The sequence below is a fragment of the Typha latifolia genome, chromosome 11 (assembly GCF_019914945.1).
Source record: "Typha latifolia isolate L0001 chromosome 11, TyphaL0001v2, whole genome shotgun sequence".
Lineage (NCBI taxonomy): Eukaryota > Viridiplantae > Streptophyta > Magnoliopsida > Poales > Typhaceae > Typha > Typha latifolia.
The window spans coordinates 10,022,931-10,043,615 of NC_133096.1; the positions used below are offsets into that span (position 1 = coordinate 10,022,931).

General features: G+C 37.1%; 3 protein-coding genes across 3 annotated transcripts; all 3 read left to right on the forward strand.

Annotated features, from left to right (window-relative positions):
* The first annotated feature begins 1,200 nt into the window (after positions 1-1,200).
* On the forward strand, positions 1,201-6,893 carry LOC140797918 (probable LRR receptor-like serine/threonine-protein kinase At5g59680). Its single transcript, XM_073151623.1, has 11 exons — positions 1,201-1,731; positions 2,161-2,296; positions 2,391-2,462; positions 2,865-2,936; positions 3,013-3,093; positions 4,166-4,332; positions 4,442-4,701; positions 4,961-5,087; positions 5,697-5,765; positions 5,863-6,055; positions 6,315-6,893. Exons 1-11 carry the CDS (start codon positions 1,308-1,310, stop codon positions 6,724-6,726), a joined length of 2,013 nt encoding a protein of 670 aa, XP_073007724.1. The 5' UTR covers positions 1,201-1,307; the 3' UTR covers positions 6,727-6,893.
* A 2,427-nt stretch (positions 6,894-9,320) lies between these two features.
* Positions 9,321-10,733, forward strand: LOC140797192 (putative leucine-rich repeat receptor-like serine/threonine-protein kinase At2g19230). Its single transcript, XM_073150467.1, has 4 exons — positions 9,321-9,402; positions 9,497-10,061; positions 10,155-10,602; positions 10,710-10,733. Exons 1-4 carry the CDS (start codon positions 9,321-9,323, stop codon positions 10,731-10,733), a joined length of 1,119 nt encoding a protein of 372 aa, XP_073006568.1.
* Positions 10,734-10,896: 163 nt separating this feature from the next.
* LOC140797193 (senescence-induced receptor-like serine/threonine-protein kinase) lies at positions 10,897-20,044 on the forward strand. Its single transcript, XM_073150469.1, has 17 exons — positions 10,897-11,045; positions 11,160-11,231; positions 11,337-11,408; positions 11,498-11,578; positions 13,515-13,579; positions 13,758-14,322; positions 14,400-14,884; positions 15,153-15,288; positions 15,398-15,469; positions 15,569-15,640; positions 15,723-15,800; positions 16,096-16,244; positions 16,348-16,652; positions 17,545-17,671; positions 18,784-18,852; positions 18,967-19,159; positions 19,444-20,044. The coding sequence occupies exons 1-17, from the start codon at positions 10,900-10,902 to the stop codon at positions 19,853-19,855; spliced, it is 3,099 nt and encodes a 1,032-aa protein (XP_073006570.1). The 5' UTR covers positions 10,897-10,899; the 3' UTR covers positions 19,856-20,044.
* The last annotated feature ends 641 nt before the right edge of the window (positions 20,045-20,685 follow it).

The window sequence follows — 20,685 nt, forward strand, 5'->3', positions numbered from 1 at the left end:
GTCTATTTCATATATAATTCGTCCAAGAAGGTGCTATCAAAGTAAACGCTCTGTTTCCATATAAAATTAAGTCAGCCATCTAAGACATTGATTAGGAAACCAAATAGAGGAGGAGTTTGGAGCTGTGGCAATGGGGTTTCTGTGCTTAGAGAAGGTGATATGTTGCTTCGTTATCTTGAGCATCTTAGTTGCACGCATTAAAGTTCAAGGTAGTCCTCAAGGTAATGAAGCTAGCTCTATCCAAAGCATGTTCCATGGGTTACTTCTGCATAACATTATGCAGATTGATGCTTGTTCCTCTCTCCAATTCTTGCTTAGAGTTTGAGCATGCTTTCATTTCAGTATATTATCTCAATTATCTTCAAAAAAAGATATACAAAAGGCACGCTTTAAGATCATTTTTTTTTCTTCCTGTTCTTGATATTAATTCACTTGACAAAGAACAAAATATTTAACCCGAACTGTATATAAAATCTCTTCCAAATATATACCATTTTCAGAACATAAACTTCAGAAAAATGAATGATTTCTTTTTCAATATCTACTACTTTCTTGGCAGGTTATATAAGCCTTGATTGTGGCGTTCCTGATAACTACGTTTACAATGATAGAACAACAGGGATAAACTACATCTCAGACTACCAGTTTATTGGCCATCACTGTTGCATTGGGGAACTTCATATCTGTGTGTCTTATAAATACTGATCATGGCACACCATTCATCTCTTCCATAGAGATGAGGGAGTTGAAGAGCAAAATTTATCCACCTGTGGATGCATCTCAATCTCTTGTTCTTTTTGAGAGGGTCAATATGGGTGTCAAAACCAATCGAATAATTCGGTAAGTTCGGCAATTTATGTCTTGAAAGAAGAAGAACAAAAGACGAAAATATAATTCCACAATCATTGCCTTGGATTTTCTTTCGGTTAACAACAGAGTGAGGTCTTTTTCAGTTTAGTTCTTATGTTTTATTTTAACTTCCATAGAGCTTAAAGTTAAAAGTGACTAATTCTAAAAGATTAGATAATTAGAAGGATAGCATTTATAAAATACAAAAAAAAAAAATCTTTTGTTAGATTTGATTCTATAAAATTAAAAGCCATGTGGATAAGTTTAGTTATTTTAGTTAGAAAATTTCAAATAATTTGACAGTTCAACACCTTATATTTTAACTATTTAAAAACCGACCCCCACTTTTTTGAAGCCTTTTATAATCTCAAAATTTGAATCGGTGAAGCAGATACCCCGACGACCCATATGACCGGGTATGGTGGCCTTTAGGAGGAGAAGACCCGGATTGGACGGAGATGTCCACCAGCTTCACCGTCGACGAGCACCAGTACGATCATTTCGAGGCCCCCTCAGCCGTCCTCCAGACGGCCGCAACGCAGGCGAAACTAGTCAACTCGACGGAGATAGCCTTCTCTTGGAACGCCGCGAACGTCAGCGACGAGTACTTCACCGTATTCTACTTCTCCGAGCTCGAAGTCCTCACTGAGAAACAGTTGCGAATGTTCTCCATCTACTACGGTGGCAACCCGTGGTTCAGACCCTTCTCGCCGCCGTACCTTTTTTCCTTCTACGTTTACTCCATCGGCTTCTTCAGTGGGTATCCTCGGCACAACTTCTCTCTTCATGCCACAGAGAACTCGACTCTTCCTCCGCTGATGAATGCGAGGGAGATCTATACCCGGATGCAACTCCAGGAAGTGATGACCGATCTCTCAGACGGTACGTTAGAGGAAAAAAAAATCTTTTTTTAAAATTTTTAATATTTGGAGTACGGTTGAAATGTTTTAGTTGCCGCATGCGCATAAGATGTTCGGTGAAATATTCCTTCAAAGGAGTTGTCTTACGTGGTTATAAGTCAGAAACATCTCAATGATATAATTCAGACTATTCCACCTATTCAATTCTCCATCTTGAAGGGAAGACTTGTTATAAATTTAACATACAAAATTTATAATATTCTATCTGTTCAATTTTCTATAATTCATTGTTTCATCTGGTATACTATATAATTCATGTATTGAATGCCTGAAGCATTTCAGTTTTCTTTGTCGACATCATCAATTTTTTCAAGTAAAGCACGGCTATTAAGCTCTGTTTATTGCGCTTCTTTTTCATCTTCTCTCTTTCTTTTTATGTTTTTTTCCCCAGTTGATGCAATTAGGGCAATCAAGGGGTCGTATAAACTGAAGAAAAATTGGATGGGAGATCCATGTAAGCCAGATAAGTATGCTTGGGATAACTTGCAATGCAACTATAATGCCAATCCTCCGAGGATCACAACAGTGTGAGTTTTCATGAAGGAGAATCTTGGGGTCATTAATTACAGAATTTAGTGAAATTAAATAATAATATGATTGATGGAAACAATTCTCATGCAGAAACTTATCCTCCAGCGGATTAGTTGGTGAGATATCCAGTTCCTTTTCAAAGCTTCAGATTCTCAATTACTTGTAAGTCTGACTAACTTTGAACTATCTTTAGTTTCCTTTCTTCTTATAAGTGGCTTCCGCCATTCTTTTGCAACCTAGTTGCTGTTGAAAACAAAGTATATTTGCAGAGCATAGCCTGTAGGAAACTCTGGACATAGGGTTTAACTTGTGATGTAGAAGCAGTTTAAAGTAATGTGGATGTCATTTTCTGTTATGTATTTTCTACTTCATTGGAAGTAGTGGATCATTAGGATGCTATTCCAGTGTTGTGACAGTCTGAGAGACTGATTTTTTTTAAGTGATCTCCTTGTTTTCTGTGAAGTTACAAGATAACAGAAATGAGGATGTAGGTGCAAGTTTCAGAGACTGCTAGTTAGTATTACATGTTTGGTGTAAGCAAGTCTTATTAATGTTTTCCTTCAGGGATTTATCTTACAACAACTTAAGTGGAGCAATACCTGAAATTTTAGCTACCATATCATCCCTCCAGGTCCTGTAAGTTTACATGACAAACCTCAATCAAATTATGGAAAGATGATTTTTGTGTCTAATACTATTTTGCTTCATAAAGAAATTTGACAGGCAACAATTTCACTGGAGATATCCCTGATGCCCTCATGAGAAAAGCAAATTCTGGATTGCTTATATTAAGGTTTGTTTTTCTTGCTCGAGTTTTTCCAATGATTTTTGGTGTTAACAATTAAGAGTAAAATAAATTTATCTGAATTCATTTTGTACTGTCTTCTTGTCAATTAAGATAGTCATGGAATCAATTTGAATACTATAAGAGTATAAGGGTACTTGTTGGCACAACCACAATTGAACTTTATAATGGCACTTGTTGGCACAACCACAGTTGAACTTTGGCAATAGTTCCTTATGAATTATCATAAACTGCATAGTCAACGTATCTGCCAATTTATCAGCAGATATAGAGCTTCTTTTCCTTCGACCACGCAAGTTCATTGTGCATGAGTAGTTTGCAAAGTGATTTTGTTTTAAGAATTCCAGAACAAAGTTTTGGTCTCCAGCTATTAGGTGTTTCAAGTGAAACTCTTTTTAATATAGGGGCCTAATGCATATCCATTTTTATTTAAACTTTCAAGATTTACTTGAATGTGGTTAATGAAGGGGACTTCTTATATTATCAGACGATATTAGTTTCAGTGCTTGTGCATATGGATAATGTGGAGATTGGAGATATGTAACCTGCAATGTGGACTTGGTTGCATAGTGAACTGATATGGGTCTATGTTGGAATTTGAATATGGAAGCACAGAACAAGAACTTCACTGGACTGTTTTAGGAAATGAAGTAACCAGAGGAGTCAGCTTTTAAGAGAATAGGAAGTGCATGCTCTTGATAGTCTGCAACAAGTAGTTCAGTAGTTGTTAATCATTCTTTAGAATAGAATGGGTTATAGTAGTGTTTATTGCAAGTTGTGAAAAGAAAGAACCATCAATTTTGCAGAATAATTGAGGTACAAGTAGTATTTGCACATGTGAGGTAGAATGAACACCATGAACATGTCTTTTATGCATGCTGAGGGATAGTTTTGAGGCAGTCCAGCGACTACAAAGAGTTCCTTGATCCTTTTTATTGTATTTCTAACATAAACTTGAATAGCATTGCCTTGGAAACGTACTAGTTCAAGATGCTGTTTCTTGTTACAATTCTTGAGATAAAATAATAGCTAAAACTTCATAATTTCTTCCTAATGCTAGAGTTGACATCAAGATAAACCCATCTCCGAACAATGAGTCATCTGGAAGTGAGAAAAAGCATATAAGTAGACCTATCATCATAATTCTTGCAGTAGTTCCTGCACTTCTTCTTCTGGTAGTTGTAGCGCTTGTTGTGCTGCTTTTAAGACGAAGAACTCCAGCCTCAGGTAATTTTTGACTTATGCAATACATATTGCTTCGCATGTGCTGTATGCAAACTCTGCTTGGTTCCTCCATTTCTTACCTCATTTGGTGGTAACCTGTTCCTTATTGAAGATTTATCTGCTCCATCACTTGGGCCAAAAGATGAAACTTTTTCTGAGGAAAACATGGATCGCAAAGACTGTCAGATACAAGTAGAAAGTCGGCAATTCACATATATGCAGTTGTTGAACATAACTAAGAACTTTACAAGGGTCCTTGGCAGAGGAGGATTTGGAGTAGTCTCCCATGGTTACTTAGAGGATGGTACTGCAGTTGCAGTCAAGTTGTGCTCCCGAGATTTTCTGCAAGGCACTAAACAGTTTCTCGCTGAGGTAGCTCATTTTGTCTTTCTAAGCATCTATCTTTTGAATATTAGATGGCTAATGGCTTTAAGAAGATAATTTGAGCCACTTGGACAATCTAAAAGTCTACTATTTTACTGTTTTTTATATGAAGCAAATTTTCATTGTCTGTTTTTTCCTCAACATCTGGCTCTCTTGTGCATGATTTTATATTTGCATGAGACGATCAATATTCTCCTCGTTCTTATTTCATACTTGACTGGACGATATTTTGAATCTTGTTCTGCAGGCTAAGAGTTTAACAAAGGTTCATCACAAGAACCTGGTCTCTCTAGTTGGCTATTGCAAGGATGGAGACTACCTTGCACTTGTTTATGAGTACATGCCCCTAGGAAGCCTTCAAGATCATCTCAGAGGTTTGTCAGTCATAAGTTTATTATATTTATTGTATAAACATTATCAACCCTGAAAAATATATCAAGTCTGATTTTTCCCGAGGTCATCTATGATTATGAATCTATTATTCTCTTGTCTGAAATGAACAGATTTGTTCTGCCAACTTTGCAAACTCAGCAGAGAAAATTTAGTTAAGATTCCTACGCTTCTTTTTATGTTTTATCATTGTTATGATGGGTCAGATATGGGAGGAATGGAGGAATCAATTTTTTATTCTGAATCTTTTGATGGATTGAATGCTAGAAGCTAAGAAGGCTGATTAACTATGAAGTGAATTGCTACCTAATAATAAATCACTAAAGAAATGAGTGCCGGTGTCCTTAGAAGAGATGTACCAATGAAAAGGCAAAGGGAAGGAAGAGAATTTGTAACAAGTGCACATCCTAAAAAGGGTATCAATGTGCTAAGCTAGAATTGTCCTGTGTTAAGGTCTAGTAGTTAGAGAACACTTGAACACCATATTGGCACTTGACAGGATTATAATCTATTGCTTGGGCAAACTTTCCACTTCTTATCCATTTACAGTTAGCAAATCAATTTTCACATATTTTTGTATTGTGTTGTTACAGGTAAAACTGGGGTTGCTAGAACCCTGAGTTGGAGAGAACGGGTCCAGATAGCCTCTGAAGCTGCAAAAGGTTTGGCAGGGCAAATAAATGCACCTTGTGTATTTGTCTGTTTGCTACAACTTTTGTTTTCCTGTTTCTTCATTCACTGTGCTTTGACATGATGTAGGCCTGGACTACCTGCATAACGGATGCAATCCTCCAATAATTCACAGAGATGTCAAAACAAGCAACATTCTTTTGGGTGAAAAACTAGAGGCTAAGATAGCTGATTTTGGGCTGTCTAAGGTGTCTGGTGGCATTGGATACACACAGTTGCCATCTGTATCAATTGTTGGCACACCAGGCTACATGGATCCCGAGTATATAGTTTCTTTTCTTTTTTCTTTGGTGACAATTTGTCCCTAAGGAACAGGAGAATGATACAACTTAGTAACACTGGAGCACCAATTTAGAAATAAAGAAATTACTTGAAAAGATGGATAGAGTAGAAATTCTTGAAAGATAAGTGAAATTTTTCGTATTATTCATGTGTGTTTGTGTATATGCATGTGCAGGAAGATTTGATTCTGCTGAATATGCTCTGATCTGGCTAATCTAGATCCTATTGCACTTTTGCAGGTCCTATAAATCCTTGAATATTGATGAAAAGAGTGATGTATACAGCTTTGGAGTGGTTTTGTTGGAGATGATCACAGGTGAACCTCCCATAATACCAGGCCCAGGAAACATTCACATCGTTAAACGTGTCGCAGCAAAGGTTGCTAGAGGGAATATTAAAGATATCACTGATGCAAGGCTGCAAGGAGTCTATGATACAAATTCTCTCTGGATTGCTGTCGATATAGCAATGAGATGCACAGAGTTAGCCTCTGCGAAAAGACCATCAATGACTGAAGTTGTGACGCAGTTAGCGGAGAGTTTGGCACTTGAGAATGCTTGCAGAGAGAACATAAGCGTTGCAGGTACTGACACAAGCCAGAGTGTTGCCTTTGATAACATATCCGTCTCCTTTGCTCCTTCCGCAAGATAAAATAAGATCCCAGTTATCTCTCCTTGAGTGCATCTTGAATAAATTTGAAATGATATTTTGGACTTGTCTGTAATCTGTGTGCATTGGATGCACATCTAGTATGTAAGAATAATAAAATTGAGTGTGCTACTTAAATCAAACTGTGGGATTTGCAAAGTTTGTTTTTATCCTCCCTACTTGCAGTAAAAGGATGTTATTATTTGCATCCAGTTGTAAAGGAAGGAAACCTAAGCTTGTCATGTATTCCAATAGTTTCGTGTCTTTCTTCACCGAAATGATTCCTTGTTCCTGCTTATACTAAAAGTTCAGCACCATCTTAATCTGAACTGCTATGAAAAGCCTATTGTTACAGAGCCGTTATTTACGCCCGATACTGTGAATGTGTGGAAAAATTGGTGGATTTGCACCAGTGAGTTTTTGGCCTGTTTCCTGAGAAGGTTGACATAAATGTGTAGTTTATACATCGAAAAAAAAACTAGTCATTTTGGTCTAACCTATAATTAGCCAACAATTCAGATATTTCAATAAAAATAAAAACAGAGACGTTATTAGCCTATTTCTCTACCCGTTGAATAATAGATCAGAAGGGTAATTCTATATCTGATAAGCGTTACGAACAAATAATTTACAAATAATTTACAATCTGTGCGAGAATTTATCAAAGGCCGGCCTGCAAGCATTTCTCATCCTGTATACTCTACAGAGTTGTACGAGTTCTTATCTTGCCGGCTTTGTCAGAATTAAAGGGGTCAAATGGGTATACAAGCAGTAAAATAATTTCTTTTCATTTTTATTTTCCCTTTTTCTTAAGTTCTCTATTCATGCTATCTCTGCATGAGGACCTGCTCCTCTTACCTCCGAAACCACAACTAGCACTTCAAAATTTGAAGTGCAATCCTGTAAAGTTTGCTCAAAGTAGTTGATGGTTGTCCTCTGTTTTGGATTTTTGGATAATATATACCAATATGCTAGCCAATTTTGTTTTTTTTTAGTTTAACCTGCTTAAATCCCATTCCTCTTTAGAAGATCTCCATGTTAGAGAGTCATTCCTTTTAATACCTCAATTTGAAAATTACTAGCTTCTTGAAATGGCTTGTACGAGATGGTTACGAATTGGCAACTAGTGGTACCTCTGTTTCCTCTTTATATATAAAATAAAAAAAGTCGACCCTGTTGGATAAGCTTTATCCAAACGGCAAAACGAAACCTATAGTTTGACATTTTCTTTTAACGGTATTGCATGACTTCTCAAATGGTCAACTTATTGGCTTTAACGTGGCAAACATCAACTTCTTAACAGTTATAAGATGACGAGGTGTATATATATCTCTCTCTCTCTCTATATTTATATATATGGAAGATTGAGTCAGAGGATGGGTATCTCGTACATTACGATAGCATATCTGAGATTATGATCTTCTACAGAATTTCTAGGAAACTTTGTATTTGTTAACTCGATTTATTTCGGCATTCTCAGGTATCTTATCTTATCTGTCAATTTCCTCGCTAATATTTAACCATTTAAGGCTCAGTGGCATCAAAAGAGGGATTTTTACATAGGGCCTTTGTGATATGATGTCGATGATCCAAAAGGCAGATTTTTGGATTATGTAAAACTTACCCATGATATGCCACTAGACTTATCTTGTCTACAGAATGAACTCAGAGATCCAGTCATAGATGCTACTGGATAAGAAAAGTCAGTTGACCAGATTGCACATCTAGGACGGGTTCAACTCCACTGCAATGAGAGACAAGGACACAGAGAATTCTCAAGAATCAGACCAGGGACATGGGGCCATCTGATGTTGAACCTGTTTCTGAGTCAGAGGAGTAAGTCTCTGCTGAGGTCACTTGGACGTTTGGTCAACTCATCGGTTGCAGATTTTATTCCACTGTCGAACTGGTCTATTTCACATCCACCTTTCTATATCAACCAACATTAGTATCCCAATTTGAAACTCGTTTAGATTATTGTTTTGGTTTATATATAGGAGACATGAAGGTCCAATCGTAATCTCAATTCCCAATTCAATCAAGAATTGAGAGCTATGACTGGTACTGTTACCTCTGATCCTTGAGTTGCTTTCAACTCCCACCCATTGATTAAGAATTAGCCAGAGGACAATATCCTTCTTAGGCATGACCAGTACCAGTTCAAAACTTCAAATATATTAACTTTAAATTCAAGATAAGGTCAGAAACCGGCAGTTAATTATTAGACCAGAATTTAACAAGCCCCTGTTTTACCTTTATTAAACCGTTGAACTTTTTTTGTTTTTGTTTTTTATTTTGAGGGAATACCGTTGAACTGAAGCTAGAAAAGATCAAATGTGATTACAGTTTATGAGGCCGGTGTGCAGCTGGCCGCACGAAATGATAAAGAAGTATTTCTGATCTATGGCTGAAAGTGAAATTAAAGAAAGTAATGCAGTTTAAGTAATAGGCAAAGTGAAATCCACAAGAATTTATATATATATATATATATATATATATATATATATACCCATCTGAAGCATAAGCAAGAGGTACCGAGCTAAATTTGAAGTAAGAGGGAATAATTAATAGGGTATATTCTGAGCTTAGAGAAGACGATGGTGTCTTGGTGCTCTCTTCTCTTGGGTTTCTTGATTATTGCAGCGGTTCAAGTTCATGGCCAGCGTCTTAATTTGGAGGGTATGCTACCTTCTGCTCCGATACCATATTAATTCATTGCCTTTTTTAAAGGCTTAATTATTGATGAATGTTCTTTTACCTTCTTTTTGTGTAGATTTTATTAGTATAGACTGTGGTGCTACTGGCAATTCCAATGATAGCATTACAGGAATACCTTATACCACAGATGATCAATTTATAGACACTGGGACAAACCACCATGTCGCTTCCAATTACATCGACTCCTCGCTTCCAGAGCAGTATGCGACTGTCAGAAGCTTTCCTGACGGAGATCGTAACTGTTACACTTTAAGGCCTGCAATCAAAGGTTATAAGTATCTTCTAAGAGCAGGCTTCATGTATGGGAACTACGATGGGAATGACAGCGTGAGGGCGAACGGTCCGTTGCTATTCGATCTCCACATTGGAGTCAATCTTTGGAGGACAGTGAACATCTCTGATACATCCTATAGTTATGTGTACGAAGCTATAAGTGTTGCGTTGGGCGATTTCGTATCAGTTTGTCTGACGAGAAGAAGCGACTCTTCTTCTGCTCCTTTCATCTCTTTACTGGAGATGAGGCAATTGAAGTCCACGCTCTATCCCACTGCCACCTCTTCCAACTATATCGTATTTTATGCACGGGTCAACTTTGGAGAGACTGCAGATAGCATAACTCGGTAAGTACGTCCAACATCGATCGAGCGGACGTATTATACTGCAGACGTCGAAAAAGGTATTCTATAAAAGAACTAAGGTGAATTCATTTGCAGATACCCCGACGACCCGTACGACCGCATCTGGAAGCCTATGACCATCACCGACGACGTGCTAACTACCGCATCTAAGGTCAAAAACTATCCAAGTGACGATTACGAGTTACCCTCCGCCGTGCTCCAGACCGCTGCCGTGGCCGCAAACATCAACGACAGCACGATGGGATTCTACTGGGACTCCGAAGACTCCGACAGCAGTAGTGTCGGGCCATACTACTACTATGTGATCCTTCATTTCTCTGAGCTCGAACTCCTCTCGGGAAAGGACGTCAGGGAGTTCGACGTCTACTTCAATGACGAGTTGTGGTTCGGACACTACAGTCCACCCTACCTCTTGTCCGGCTATATATATAGCGCCTCCGAATTGAGCAGACACGCCCGGTATAATTTCGCTTTCAATGCCACCAAGAACGCCACTCGTCCTCCCATCATTAATGCAGTTGAGGTATATTCACTCTGGAGCTTGGTGGATGTCTCGATGACTCACACCGGAGACGGTATGTTATTACTTTTCGAATCCCCTTTAAATTTTCCTTAATTTTTTGCGTCCAGTTATTGTGCATGATGGGGGCATAAACAAGTCAATACAATGGGGGAGAAAACAACCCTATCTTTATGGAATGTGTTTGCATCTCTAATCTCCATTCCATCACATGCCTTCGTCAAATTTTCGCATGCTTGTTCACCAACAATTATAATTCAATGTCATCTTTTAATCTCTCTCTCTCTCTCTGTTTTGTACATGGTACCAGTTGAGGCCATGTTGGCAATCAAGGAAGCTTATAAACTGAAGAAAAATTGGATGGGTGATCCATGTTTTCCAAAACAGTATGCTTGGGATGGTCTGAGTTGTAGCAATGGTGGTAATGATTCAAGGATTTTAGCTGTGTGAGTATCCAAGAAACACGACTTATGCAAATTTTCTTAGGAGTCATATTTTCTCTGAAAATTTGCTGATGAAAAGGATATCCTAATGGGTTGTACACTTCTACTGTGCTGCAGAAACTTATCCCACAGTGGATTGGTTGGAACAATATCCAATTCCTTTACCATGCTCAAAGCCATCAACTTCTTGTAAGCATAAGCAGTAGAAGACTTTAGTTCTTTGAACTGTATAGAGAGATCTATGCATCTATCTATATCTTGGACGTGATCACGCAATTCCGTGTTTTCTTTCAGGGATTTGTCTTACAACAACTTAACTGGATCAGTACCTGACTTTCTAGCAGACATTCAATCCCTCCATGTACTGTAAGTATTACTAAAATTAAATTTAAGGTTCCAATTATTATGCATGAAGTTCTTTCATAGTTTTCATTTAATCTTCTCTTTTTGTACAGAAATTTGACAGGAAACCACTTCACTGGCGTAATGCCTGATGCACTGTTAAAAAAGTCACTTTCTGGATCACTTATATTGAGGTTTGTTTTCAGTCAAGTTCATCTACTATTTTACCAGATTATGGCTAAGTCTATAATCCTTTTCTTTAATATGAAATTTTGCTAGTATGTCAACTTACATCAAATATTATCTTTCTACTGTTTTGTGAGTTCATTACACACTTTTGTATCTTTTTTCAGATACTGAAGAATTTGCCTAAGTGTGCGAGGAGAAGAATGTGCATGCCAAGAAATTGGATTACAATTTCTCATCATGAAGATCTGCCTTTTCAAGTTTCCAGAATAATACCGATCCAACCTATTTCATGAATAAAATGTGACCAATTAACCAACCAACAAAACTACTTGTTACAAATAATATCTTCTTTTTCGCACGCTGTGCGCGCGTGTAATAAATGGTCGACTATCTAGAAATTATTTAGTTTAGGAACCTTGTAATAAGTTGTTGACCGTCTAAAAATGATAAATAAACTACTTGCTCGGTTTGCACTTATTTGATAATTTATATACTAAAGTTGGATTTCAATTGGGCAACTAATATTCAAGGAAATTTTGCTTGTCATGGGCCATGGTTTTCCTCTCATGTAAAGACAATTCGACAGCTAATCGATGTTTGATCATTCTTGCAGTTGGTTGTAATTTTTATATTTTATCTTTTTTATTTCTAAGCTGAGAAAAAAAGCTATATAAAATATATAACTATCATTCTCTAAGAAGTTAAATATTTAGAGTAGCTAGTGAATTATCATGATATTAAAGTTAGAAGTCATGAGTTATAATTCTATTATGCTAATCTTTATCTAAAATTGTAGAACTCTAATATAAAATATAAAATATAAGATATAAAATCTATTGTTTTCTAACAGAAGCAACGTGCTAATATAAATAATTTTGTCAGCAATACTATGAAACCTTTATTCTGCTTCACTGTACTTGTGAGCTATATCAAACTGCATGACAAATTGTAGTCACAGAGCTTGTTCTCTGTTCTTTGCCTCTGGAATTCTGTAAGAAAATATTTTACTCGACAAGTTGGTTAAGCTTTCGCCATCTTTTGATTGTTAAATTTGTCTAGGAATAGTAGATCGGTCGTCAGAGATCTGAATTGGGAAGAGGGGATACTTCAGACTTCCAAGCTGCAAAAGATTTGAAAGTGAAAATATTTGTCAATTTGGTTCACGTAAGGATAATATAACTCAAATTTCTTACTAGGAAAATAAAATCAAGGTTGAATTTTTACAAGTGTATGCTATATATTCTGTATAGCATGCAGCAGTACAAAGTTTACTCGTTGAGGCTTTCTTCTTTGAGGCATCAATTACTTCTTTGAATATATACTTCTCTTTATCTGTTTGATTAAATATAAGATAAGAGAAAACCTCAAGGAAAATCGCGAGCATCATTTGTTCACTCACCTCAAAGACAACTTATTAGTTGCTGATTTTATTCCACTGTATGTCAAACCGGTTTAAATTCGCTCACCTATCCATATCAGGTAACTAACAAGTGATTCTTATTAATATCTCAGAAGTGCCTCTGTTTCTTGTGTGGCTTACTATTCCCAACCCCACATGCTGATTAAGAATTAGCCAGAGGACAAGATCCTTTGGCATAAAAATTACACGTCCTTCTCATGCAGTACAATAATTTGCCAGTTTTCAACGCCTAACAAGGTCAGAAATTAGCCCTTAATTAGTCGATCAGAATTTAGTAAACTCCCACTCCCTGTTTGACCTTTATAAAGAACAGGTTGTGACGACAGTTTTGTGTGTCTGGGTGCAAGAAATGATGCAGGATTTTAATGATCTGTGGGTGGGGGTGGAAAAGTAATTGAATAAAATAACAGGATGAGGAAGTCCGCGAGAGCTATATATGGCCATCTGAACCTTAAATTGCATGGGAAAATAAAGTTGCAGGGATATCGAATGGCATAGATTGCAATGGGGTTATGGTGCAGACCTCTTCTTCTGAGTTTCTTGATTGTAGCAGTTCATGTTCATGGCCAGTCTCCTCGTATTGATGGTATGTAACATATATATATATATATATATATATATATATATATATATATATATATATATATATATATATACATATGCTCTCTAACACATGCATTATAAATAATTTCAACAAGAGATCTATTATTCACGTACCAATTTATTCAATTTAATTCTTCGATCTTCTCCTTTCTTATTTGTAGGTTTCACTAGCATAGACTGTGGCGCTACCAGTAATTCCATAGACGACAGTACAGGAATAGAGTATACGACAGACGATCAACTTATAGACACTGGGACAAACTACAATATTGCGTCGAATTATATAAACTCCTCTCTTCCGAAGCAGTATTTGACTGTGAGAAGCTTTCCCCAAGGAGGTCGTAACTGTTACACCTTGCATGCAATAAAAAATTATAAGTATCTTTTAAGAGCAGGCTTCATGTATGGGAACTACGATGGAAATAATAGCCTGCAGGCGAACAGTGACCCGTTGCTATTCGATCTATACATTGGAGTCTTTCTCTGGAAGACGGTGAACATCGCTTCTACGTCCGATGCGTATGTGTACGAGGCTATAACTGTTGCCTTGGGCGACTTCGTATCAGTTTGTTTGATGAGAAGAAGCAACTCTTCTTCGACTCCCTTCATATCTTTCTTGGAGATGAGGCAACTGAAGTCCGTACTCTATCCGGCTGCAACTCCGTCCGACTATATCGTCTTCTCCGAGCGCCTCAACTTGGGAGCAACAACGCCTGACATAATTCGGTGAGTCTGGCATTGGAACATACCTTTTTTTTTTCTTTTTTAAATCTATGCGTGTATCATATAACGCCAGTTTGCAGATATCCCGATGACCCTTACGACCGTATCTGGAAACCTAAGAACATCACCGCCGACGTGTTGATCACCGCCTCGAACATCACCCACTTCAAAGACGACGAGTTCGAGGTCCCTACCATCGTGCACCAGACCGCCGCCGTGTCGGCCAACGTCAACGACAGCATCGTGTTCTCGTGGAACTCCGAGATCAGCAACGATGGACCATATTACTACGTGAGCCTTCATTTCTCTGAGTTCACACCCGTCTCGGCGACGGACGTGAGGGAGTTCAACGTCTACTCCAATGACGAGTTGTGGTTCGAACGCTACAGGCCACCCTACCTCATGTCCGGCTATATATATAGCAACTCCCCATTGGGCAACTACCCCCGTCATGTATTCAGTCTTAACGCGACCACGAACTCCACTCGTCCTCCCCTCATCGGTGCGTATGAGATCTATTACCTCGTAAGCATCGGAGACGTCAAGAGGACCCACGTTGGAGACGGTACATTACTCGTTGAATCCCCTTCAAATTTTCTTTGATTATTTCGCGTCTAGCTACTGTGCATGATGTGGAGCATAGAAAAAGTGTAGCTCGAAACGTATTTTTAGTTTTCAATTATATCCTATTTGTTAAACCCTAAAAGTGGAAATTGATGGAATTGGATTTTTTTTTTTGGGGGTGCTTCCATCTCTCCACAAATTTCTCGCATTTTAGTTCACCTACAACTATAATTCAATGTATCCATTTTTGATCTTTTTTGTGGTACCAGTTGAGGCTATGTTGGCGATCAAAGCAGAGTATAAAATGAAGAAAAATTGGATGGGCGATCCGTGTTCTCCAGAAGAGTACATTTGGGATGGGGTGAATTGTAGTGACGGTGGTAATGATTCAAGGATTACAGAATTGTGAGTATCCAAAAATGAGAGCTTATGCAAATTTTTCTTAGGATCCATGTTTTCTTGGAAATTACTGATGAAAGGGATATATATCCTAATTGATTCAACTGTATTGCAGAAACTTATCCTCCAATGGATTGGTTGGTCAGATATCCACTTTATTTTCCAGACTCACGGCAATCAAGTTTCTGTAAGTATGAAGAACTGTAGCAAAATTTACATCAATAATGTTACAAAAAAGTACAAGGAACTTCTAAAGTCATATCTAATTATGTTATTTTTCTTCTAGGGATTTGTCTTACAACAACTTAAGTGGAAAATTTCCTGATCCTCTAGCAGATATATCATCCCTCGTTGTCCTGTAAAGTGTTAATATTAGATATACTGTTTTGTTTATCTTTAATGAGTATTTTTCGGTCCTTGATGCAATCTGCACTTGACAGAAATTTGACTGGAAACTGCATCACAGAAATCCCTGATCGCCTTGTTAAAAAATCAACAGATGGGTTACTCAAATTGAGGTTTGATTTTAGTCAAGTCCTTCCACTTTTCTACCAATTATAGTAGCAAAAGCTTGTCGCATTTCAACTACTTTTGAGAAAAGACTTATTTTAATGACCTAAAACAACTCCTCATTTGATTCATTTTCTTTGGGAGCACTCTGTAGTATAACCATCGAAAATCACCTTATTGGTTAAGTTGTTGATTAGCTCTGTTATTCTAAATTTCTAACCCGTGAGAAAAGCAGGTAGTTCTATTTTTTTTCTTCTGAGCTCAAATTACTGTTAATATTTTGTAAACTTTTTCTGATGCTAGCTTTGACACATGTAATAGTAGCAACACTACTACTCCTTCAGACCAGAAGAGAAATACACTTCTCATTATAATTCTTTCAGTTATTCCTCCCATTCTGTTGATAGTGGTGGTGGTACTTATTGTGCGGAGAATTAGAAGAAAGACACAAGGTAGTTTTCCAACAACATTGTTGCTTCTAAATTAGCGGTTACCTAAGTACCCACATACTACTCATACTATGGCATGTATGTTAAGTTCTATCATTTAATCCAGCTGCCGATCATGAAGTGGGTCAACTGCCATCTGAGATCCGGCAATTCAATGTTGATCACGGAGGAAATCAGCTGTCCTATACGAGTCACCTATCCGATGTTGATCATAAAGACAGTCAGCTGCAATTTGAGAGTCGTCAATTCATGTATATAGAATTGGAGAACATAACTAAGAACTTTTCTCATATCCTTGGAAAAGGAGGATTTGGGATTGTCTATCATGGTTCGTTGGAAGATGGCATTGAGGTTGCTGTCAAGATGTGCTCTCTTTCATCAGAACAAGCACCTAATCTGTTTTTGGCTGAGGTAACTTATTTTGTACATCATCCGGCATCTATGATTTGAAAATTAGATTTTTGTTATAGATGGCAAATTGAGATATTGCATATGTATTAAGACATTGATTGTCATTGAAAGGTATCTTCCCTTGGGAGTGATGCAAGGCAAAGTTTGGGGTGTCCTATGATGCAGTTGTCTACCATCCAGTAGAAGTGAATATAGACTAGTGAAGGTAGATGAGGAGAGAATAAGATTTAGAGAGGAATATATATATTGAGAGGGATAATAGAAAAAACAACCTGGCTAAAGAAGCTTCTTTAGATCTGTTTTCGATTTCATCAATCAATCTATTGACTATTACAATTTTCAGCCCTCTAATGGTCTGTAGAAAACCCTAACTTGCCTTTCTACAAAACGACTTTCACTCCTAACAGGACATTTTAGATAACCTAAAAACCCTTATTTGGACTCTTTAGGACTACTAAAAGAACAAGGAAATAGCTCAGGAATACTGAAAGTCTGTAACAGTGAACAGGTATTACAGACCCGTAAACATTACTATTGCAGTGAATTCAAAAGAAGTTAGTTTGTAGATAAACAATCTGAAAAAAAAAACTTAAGATCTAATTAAACTTTGACATAGACTTCAATTCTTCATTATTAGTGATTGTTGTGATTCCATGATGTATGAGTTTTTATGAAGAAGGTTACTTGTAATTGCAAAATTAATCAACTACTTGATTATTTATACATGAGGATAAAACAGTCCTTGTCTTCTCTTTTCTCAAGCTCAGGGCTGTCTTGATATGAGTTTACATTTTTCAGAATTTCTTTGAGCAGAACATAATGTTTCAGTTGACTCATTAGGATATCTTTTTGTAGATATTCCTTTGATATTATTTTGAAGTATTTTCTGTAGGTTGAGAATTTGTCGAGAGTTCGTCACAAGAACTTGGTTTCTTTGGTTGGCTACTGCATGGATAGAGGTTGCTTGGCAGTCGTTTATGAGTATATGCCTCTTGGAAGCCTTGAAGATCATTTGAGAGGTCAGGAACAGTAACTTAAACTGCTATATAGATCTATCATGTGATGCATATCTAGCTTAAAGCTTAGTCTGCTTCTTCTAATGGACAAAATTCCTCTCATCATTCGTTTCTCCTGTTTTGTAGAATATGGTAACACAGATCAAAATGTCATTTTTTTCATCTGTTTCCTTTTCTTATGGATCAACGTTCTAAAAGGCAGAATGGGTTTGTAGGCAATCAAGAGAGCAGCACATATGCAATATGCGGATGCATATGGGAGTGTATGTGTTTGATATTTAACAGTGCACCAATTGATAAGTATTTGCAAAGCAATTTGAAAATCAAAAGAAATAAAATTCTTGTCTCTTCTCATTTCTTATGCATTAGCCCAAGTCTCTCGTTTTCTTTGCCTAGCTAGCTAGCTTTATAAAATATTAAACACTGAATCCAATTTGAAGACTTCATGCAATGTAAAAGTTGAGTGTGATAGTCATATAAATATATAAGTAATTGGCTGAATGACCTTATTGTCTGGTGATTCTGCAATAAAAGGCATTATTTCTTCTGAACTAGTGGTTCAGTTGTAACTTGCTAAGCTTTAAAGTATACATTAGCTTTCTCTTTTTTCTTTTGTCTTCTTTAATTCTTAGATTGATTGACTTGATTTAGCCTTCTAATAATTTGGGTATTATGATATAGAATCATTGCATACATAGAGCATTAGGTGTGCTGTTAAGTAGAGGTAAATTTTTGCTAACATAGGATATCATCTGTCAAACATAATTTTTTTTAAAACTTTTACTGAGACTTGGGATCTTGTGAAGATTTTAAATATGAACTATAAGGTTTTCATTTCCTAAAATGTGCTTGTTGAAAATGGATTTAATCAGAAAAACAGAATTAGATGAACTGTGAATTCCTCCATAAAGCATGTAGCTTTCCTTGGTGCAGCAGGAATCAAAAGAGATAGTTCACCTGTAGTACATGAAACACATAAGTATCACATAATTCCATTGCCTAGAAGGTATTAATTGTTGGATATCATTAAAAGGAGGTTTGACTAGCATATTATGCATACAAGTTTCTGCATTTGCATATCAAGCATTACTAATGTATTTTTTATGACCTTAAAGGTAAAGCTGGCATTAGTAGAGCCTTGAGTTGGGCGGAGCGCCTCCAAATAGTACTCGATGCTGCACAAGGTTCTGGGGGCATAAAACACATTTTCTTATCCAATTTTCTGTTGTTCTTAAGCTAAACAATTTATAACTTTTCCTTCTCTAATTAGATGTTCGATGTTCTTTGACTTGATATAGGCCTGGACTATCTGTACAATGGATGCCCAATGCCAATAGTTCATAGAGATGTAAAGAGCAGCAACATTCTTTTGGGGCAAAACCTGGAAGCTAAGGTATCTGATTTTGGGCTCTCTAAGGCCTTCCATAGTGACTTACAAACACATGTTTCAATGACAGCGCTTGCTTTCTCCCCAGGCTATGTTGATCCTGTGTATGTCTCCATACTTTCTCTTTTTCTTTATCCGGTAGAATTTGGTGGTTTGGGACTTCTTGCTAAAGGGAAGGAATTCTAGTCATGATGGAAATGATTTAACTTAATATAACCACAACTTATAAGATATATGTACTTAGTCAAGAATATCACTTGATAGAAGATCTCATTACAAACAAAAGGAAAAGAAAAACAGAAAAATAAGTTTTGCAGTACAGGATTTCATGATTCTTTTGAAGTTGTTTGTATCTACCTAACCTTATTGCTTTTGTATACTTATTAAGGTGCTTGCAATCTTGGAAATTCAATGAGAAGACTGATGTGTACAGTTTTGGAGTGGTTCTTCTAGAAATTATCACAGGAGAACCTCCTATTAGGCGTGTTGGTGATGTTCATATAATTGAACGTGCTCAACTGAGTTTTGGGGTCGGGGATATCGATGCAATTGTTGATGCAAGGTTGCAGCGGGTATACGACACCGACTCTGTCTGGAAGGTTGCAGAGCTAGCAATGAACTGCACAACAAGAGCCATTAATCGAAGACCAAAGATGGCAGAAGTTGTCACGCAACTTAGGGAGAGCTTGGAATGTGAGACTGCTGGAAGAAGGAAGAACATAACCGGTGAAAGCACTGCCTCAAGCCCTAACATTACATTCCCAAAAGAATCAGCCATATTTAGTCCATCCGCAAGATAACCTGATCTATCCTTGTTCCATCATGTTTGAGTTGACTTTGCTCAATTGAATACTGGAGAATATCTTGTAGTTGGGTTGCTTTGAGTGTGATATTGTAGTTTGACTTGATATAGGACCTGTCATACTAGTAGTTTTCAGAGCTATTATCTCGGATATATTGCTACAGTAATAGTATGCCGATTTGATCAATTTGTCTCACAGGCCATACTTCATGGAATTTTCGTACAACTTAACTGGATCGTGCCTGATTTTCTAGCAAACCAAACGTCCCTCCATGTCCTGTAAGTACTAAACTAAAATATATGGTGTCAACTAGTATGGACGAAGTCTTTCTAGAATTCTGATTCAATCTGCTTTTGTTCAGAACTGGAATGCAATCCTTTATGTTTTCTTTAGAAAAAGAAAAGGTCACTTGCTGGATTACTTATACTGGGATTTGCTTCTAATGTATTACCAAATGTAGTTTTCTGTCACTGGGAACTCTATTGAGAAAATGCTCCATCAACTCCTAGGGAACTACTGTTTGCAATACGGGCTTTCTCTTTTGAGGCAAAACAAGGAAAAGGAAACAATGATCTAACTCGTACCTTTCGAAGTACAATTATCAAAATGAATCAAATACAGCTTTAACTGTGTGGCAAAATGAATCAATCAGCAAGTTTTAGTTGCGGTAATCTAAATCCTCATACATATATCAAGCTAATATGGCTCAATGTATCGATTCCTGGCCTATTAGAGAAGTATTCCTCCACCGTTCTTGATCTACTTTTGGGCTAGTTAAGTTGCAGGGATTTAAAAGTAAATGATGCACGAAATTCAAATGGAATGGC